Below are 6,343 nucleotides of genomic sequence, written 5' to 3' on the forward strand. Positions count from 1 at the left end.
TGCCGTTGCTCCTATTTTCATGGACATGTAATCAAATCATTTTCAGACTACAATCACCTCGATTTGTCAAAATATGACTGAATTACAACTTTTTATACTTGGTTCAAATCTGACAACGCTTCCCACAGGAAAAACGGCTTACTTTTTTTTACATAGTAACTGAACACAGTAATTCCTTGCACTGAGAATAGCTCACTGGGATAAGACGGGTTCCTCTGAAGTATAAGGTCATAGGTTCGAATCCAGCCAAAGTCATCACGCATGTCATGATACTTGTTTATCTGTTTAGTGAAGCCAGGTATGCCACAGTAGCTGTCTAACAGTATAATCATAATGGTAATGATAATGTTTCAATCTCAGGGGATCTATACTCAAGAAGAGTCAGATTTATTGTGCTTTACAGATATGTGTCCTCTAACCTCTAGGGGGGCGATCCCATGTCTGACACATGTTAACTTGTGATACCAGCCAAATTGATGCCGCCATTTTCATTAATTAATAAAACGTTTTTGTCCTACTCAAAATGTATCAAATATTCACCAACTTTTACACAGATTATCTTCAGACCACAATCACATTGACATATCAAAATAGGACTGAATTACAGCTGTTTAAACTTGGGACAAATCTGACAACCGCTTGCCACAGGAAAAATTCTTTATATTTTTACGCAGTCACTGAAATCTGATTTCCAGCACTGAGAATAGCTCACTAGGATAAATTGGTGTCCTGGCAACGTCAGAGGTTCAAATCCAGCCAAAGCTGACAAGCTTGTCATGTTTCTGATTCTCTGTTTAGCGAGACTATAAGCCACTGCAAAGAAAGCCAGGTAAACCGCAGTCACTAGATGTCGAAAGTTTCTTCTGGGTCATCTGACCTGCTTGGCCACCACATTGCTGCTTGCAGCTATATTTTAGATATGTAAACGTCCATATATGTTTATGAAATTTGACACGTAGATTGTTTGGTATGCCTAAAATAATATTACTTACACTTTGTTAGCGATTGCAAAAGAAAATGGTGGCAAAAAGACCGGACACTGGGTGTCCAAACCCCGTTCGGGTTTGGACAATAGTAGTTTACAGTGGTCGGGATTGGACACAGTGACGCTAGCTGCACTGTATTAGCTAGCAATAATAGCTGCAGGCAGCGTGTCAGCTAGTATTGCGAATACAGTAACACTACCTCAGTAAATAATAGTTAAGTTAACTAGATTTTATGTTTTTGCCTGCATATGTCTGCAAAGGACTCTGCACACAGCCTCGGATGGTGGATTGCGCGAGTAGTGAGCTAGTTGGCAACTTTCAATGCTAGAAGTTGAAGTTAGAATGTGTTGACTAACCAGCTACTTCACGTTGCTGTGAAGCTAATGAGTTATGACACGCGGCCAAAATGAGCAACTTGAGCTATTCTTAACTTGGCAACCAAGTTGGCTAGTTTTCCCAACATTACATTTGACTTTATCATAGAGTTGGCTTATTGACCTTCAATGTTGACATATTTAGAATTTGTGGCTCCAGATAATTTTACCTTCACATTCATTTAATGTAACCTATTCTAAAGTCCAGCTTTTGTCTGTCTACTGTGATGTCTCTACTGTGCAGTGCATTACTGGTTAATGATTATTTTGGTTTATTTTTTTTAACAGATTCAAAATGTTGCTGCGAGTTCAGTTTGGTGTAGAACAAAAGTACGTCAAGCTGTCAGAGCTGACATTTGATGCTTTCTTGCAAGAAAGTGTGTACATTATTTCAAGAACTATTCATTCCTATTACAAAGTTTGATTTACCATGACTTTTAAACAGTGGCGACTGGTCATTAGGGGCAGGTGGGGCAGTGCCCCACCTGTTATCAACAGAAAGAACTGCAACAAAATTATGTTCTTTTTTATTTCTCAAACATTTTTATTTTCGTTTACTTCGAATAATTTATTATCTATGAATATAGGGTCTTCCTAAATTGTTTCGTTTCATTAGTTTGTGTTAAGATTTAATTTCATGTTCATTGGTCCCTGCCTTGCTGCTTCAGACTGCGTTCTGCCAATTCGAGTTAGCATAGGCTAATCGTGAAAGTGGGGCTCTGGTGGGGCTAGCCCCTCTCTCACAATGCAATGTACATTGGACTTGGGAAAGTTTTAATACGCATGCTCAGAATGTAATGTAAGTAGATCACACAAATTTGATGCCAAGTGGGGCTGAGAGCCAGTTGCCCCACCACAGCGTCATTTCGTATTTCAGACCTGATTGGCTATCTGTCTTTCTGGCGCCAACATTAGTCGGCAAAAAGGAGACCTTGGTGGGGCTAGCCCCTCACTCACAATGCAATGTACATTGGATGTGGGAAAGTGTTAATACGCATGCTCAGAATGTAATGTAATGTAAAGTAGATCACACAAATTTTATGCCAAGTGGGGCTGAGAGCCGGTTGCCCCAATACAGCGTCATTTTGTATTTCAGCCCTGATTGGCTGCTTGTCGCCAACATTAGTCGGCAAGAAGAGCGAGGATATGTAGCTAGATTGTCTTAGCTAGCTTGTTAGCTTCACAAACGCCAGATAACTTGAGAAAATGAATAAAGTGGATTTCATACTTGAGCACCGGTTATATACCCTATAAACCCTTACTTTGGAGGAGAAAGTTGAAGTAAAGCAGCTTAAGTGGTGCCCATCAGCCACAATATTGTCATCGCTCAAACTGCTGGTAAAAGTAACCGTAGGTTTAAAGTGGAGTGGTTTTTGAAGAAAGAGGCTAACGGTTAGTCTAGTTAACATACAAAAGAAGGCACCTCTCTCTTCAAGTGAGCTCTCAGCCTTGGTGAGTGAAAGCATATTTTATCATCCTGCCTTTGTGGTGCTGGTCCATGCATTGGTCATATTTTGGGGCTGGATCGATAGATAAAGATGGTGACGTGTCAGTGTGTCCATGCTTATCTGGTTGCTGTCATAGAATGGATCTGTATCCCTAAAAAGTTGTATTTCTGCTTCGTTGTGGCCTTCCGTTGTGTTGAGCTCATTGCTGTTTGCGCATGGCCCTGTAGGCACATTGGTCCTGAGCTTGCCTTGGTTGCATTCCTAATTTAGGTTTGTAAATATGACAGTGGTAATTTTACGTGTGTGTGTGTGTGAGAGAGACAAGGAGAGCAATTACACAAGAAGGTCTCCCTCTCTCCAATTTGTGTACTGCAACACCTGGTAGAAGCAAGCCGCTTTGTCGTTAAAAGTGTTGTGTGGAGCCACGCTGTTTGTTGACGTGTTAAATAAACACATCAGTAGCAAGAGGGACTTTTGTAGCTTACTGGTATCCTATATTTTGAAATGTTTTTTGCCCCACCAATTTTTTACATATAAAAACGCCTCTGCTTTTAAACTAATTGAATCAACAATGTTTTTACGATTAAATTTACATCTTCAAAAGATAGTCAAATAAAATCAAAAACATTTGAACGAGCAATTTATTTTGTATTTTTTACCTGAAATAATTTTTGATCTTTTATTGTCTTGGGAAGGATATACTCTGCTATCAAAATGTGTTTAATGGTGCAATCCTAATTGATATACAGTATACATGCTTCATTCAATGACCAGAAAACATAATTTTTGTTACCAGTGTTCACAAAATTCAGCATACCAGAAGAATGTCAGGCTAAAATCAAGGTGTATGACCAGTCTGACACAGAAGTCGACTCAGAGGTTTTTCAAGAAATCGCAAAGAAGTCACCTGGAACCTTTCGGGTCACTCTAGGCATAAAAGAACTTGGTAATCATTAACTTTTAACTATTAAGCTAAAAACTTGGGTTGTGTTATACTAATAATATAAAAACAAATCCAGATTTTATACACATGCATTGAACTTTTGGTTAATGCATTTTAGCATTTTTAAAAAATGTATCATGAATATAATAGTGCTGTGTGATATCATCTTTTTATTTTGTACAATTTTATAATGCACAGGTGCCTCTCCATCATCAACCTCTGTAAGATCTGATGACACGGTAATTCTAAACCTCTCTGTGTGTGACCCTAATGAAGAAGCAGCCACTGTTGAAGGAAGCCAACCTAATTACAGTGTAGTTATTATTTTTCTTATATGTTGTGTGATGACAGTTGACTTTGATGGTTTCATTGAATTTCAAATACCTTCCCTAGGACATCCCCCCCAAAAAGTGTCAGGGTGATGTATGCACAGGGGATTGTTGCATTCTTTCCTTATCTGGAAGACCCATATTCAGAACATGGATATGTAAGTAAAGGTGTAATTGCAACATTATGCCCGTATTCATAATTTTAAATGTTTGTGTTAATTTATGTTCATATCTAATTACACAGGAACATTACTACGATCCAGAGAGTGGGTCTGGATACCTGGCATGGCGTTTGAAGACCATACAAAGAAAAATCGCTGAAGAAAAAGGGGCCTCAGAAAGCAAATCCCCCAAAAGTAAGTTCAGTTACATTTAACTGAGTTTGTGCTGTGAATTGTGTTGTGAAGGAGGCTGTCAATTTGTTGTTTGTTTTTAGCTGGTGGGCCAGGCCATGGTAGACAACCTATCACCAGTGACCAAGTACCAACTGACGAAGAGGTGGAAGCAGCCATTGCTGTTTTGAGATACTCTGCTGATGAAGACACAATCCGTGAGAAGATGAAAACAACTTTTGTGTATCGCCAAGCAATGGTCAATAATGCAGACAAGTCAGCAGATGTATTTTTGGTCTTCCCACGGTTTTTGGACACAGCAGGACTGGTATGACTTTTTTATTCACTATATCACCAAAATACCAAATAATGCCTTAGATATCACTCAAGAGAATGGTGGTGTTTTTTTTCTTTTTCAAGTCTATGTTTGTGGCATTGCAGATAGAACAAGACTTCAGACATGTGTTTGGTGAGGCCACAGCCAACAAATTCCTGGAGAAGTGGCCAACAACTTTCAAAGAAAAGGTGATGAAGGAAAGCCAGGGACTCATACCCACCACAGAACTCTTGGATTTGATGCGCAATGCTGAGTCAGCTGTGGAGACTGAGAATGGTATGATTACTGTTTGATCTTGACATTACTGTGTTAATCTATGCACTAAAAGCATTTTGTAATGGTGCGAATCCTCAATTGAATATAATTGTGGTATTACGTGAACTTAACACTGGTTTACTGATCAATAGGCTGGGACTGTGACATATCTGCCATCCTGCTGCTGCTACATTTGCTACCACCAGCTGCACAAGGGCGAAAGAGGCCAGGAAAGATGTCTGCATCTCAAGCAGCAGATAAGCTCATCAGATTTCAAAAGGTACATTGAAATATTGTGTGAAAATCATCTCAACCTCATAATCACTATGAGATCTGATTTATAGTTACTAAATACTTCTATTTAATATCTCCTCTAGGTTGGAACCAGTGTGCAGCAGCATCTAGATGGCATCACCCAAAGCAGTCAGCCCTACCTTCTTGCCCTTGGATCTACAAGGAGCTGCATCCACTCCTACTTCATTGTGGTCGACAAGCATGCGCTACCATGCAAAGCGACAGGTTCAGTGGGAGCCTTTGACGAACTCTTTAAGGCCCATTTTGTCTTTGGTACGTCATACAGTCCTTGCCTGAACAACTTTTTCACTTTTTTGCAAACAACCATCTACAACATTGACATGGGGAACACAAAGGAGACCCCCAGAGTTGCTGAGTTAAGAGCAAGACTACTAAGATAAAACCATGAGGTGTTTTCTTTGCAAAATATGCCATAGAGGTCCAAACAGTCTCATCCAGCACCTTAAGGTAATCCATGGACTATGTGCAGGGAGGACACTAAATCTGAAATGTGGTCAAGTGGGATGTTGTTAGGATAATTTCTTAAGTAATGCACAGAGTCGTCGGATTCAAAGAAAGTACAATAGTTTAATTCTTGCCAGCAAGGAGACAAAGTCTGATCGCAATACAAAGTTTGTCTGCTAGCATATTGTGCTAGCTAACTATTTAAGCAGAACCGCTCTTTACAGTCATTGGTTAAGACAAAGGCATGCAAATGTTCCTTTGCTCTTCTTCATTGGCTCCTTGCATAGACCTGGCGCGCGCGTGTGTGCGTGCGTGTTTGAGTGTGTGCGTGTGTGTGCCTTTTGACCCCTGTAAGCTTGACCACATGATTCACCCAACACAGATAAGGCCAGACATCTTTTATGGCCTCTCCAGTAAGAGAGAGTGGTCAGCCCAGGTCACCTTGTTTACGTATGCCTCATGTTACCCAAAGTCCAGATTTGGGGGTAGGCTTCTCTCTACACACAAGGAATGCTGAACACAGAATCATTCTTATACAGGATGAATGTGTTACATCTTCAATTTCTCCAACATATCCCTC

At 40.0% G+C, this 6,343-nt stretch overlaps 1 protein-coding gene across 1 annotated transcript; it reads left to right on the forward strand.

The window, feature by feature from the left end:
• The first annotated feature begins 4,172 nt into the window (after positions 1 to 4,172).
• On the forward strand, positions 4,173 to 5,835 carry LOC124488905. The gene is made up of 6 exons (XM_047051445.1): positions 4,173 to 4,238; positions 4,325 to 4,436; positions 4,517 to 4,740; positions 4,854 to 5,025; positions 5,157 to 5,284; positions 5,382 to 5,835. The coding sequence occupies exons 1-6, from the start codon at positions 4,173 to 4,175 to the stop codon at positions 5,697 to 5,699; spliced, it is 1,020 nt and encodes a 339-aa protein (XP_046907401.1). The 3' UTR covers positions 5,700 to 5,835.
• Positions 5,836 to 6,343: the final 508 nt, after the last annotated feature.

This window comes from Hypomesus transpacificus, unplaced genomic scaffold, assembly GCF_021917145.1.
Source record: "Hypomesus transpacificus isolate Combined female unplaced genomic scaffold, fHypTra1 scaffold_155, whole genome shotgun sequence".
In the NCBI taxonomy this organism is placed as follows: Eukaryota; Metazoa; Chordata; class Actinopteri; order Osmeriformes; family Osmeridae; genus Hypomesus; species Hypomesus transpacificus.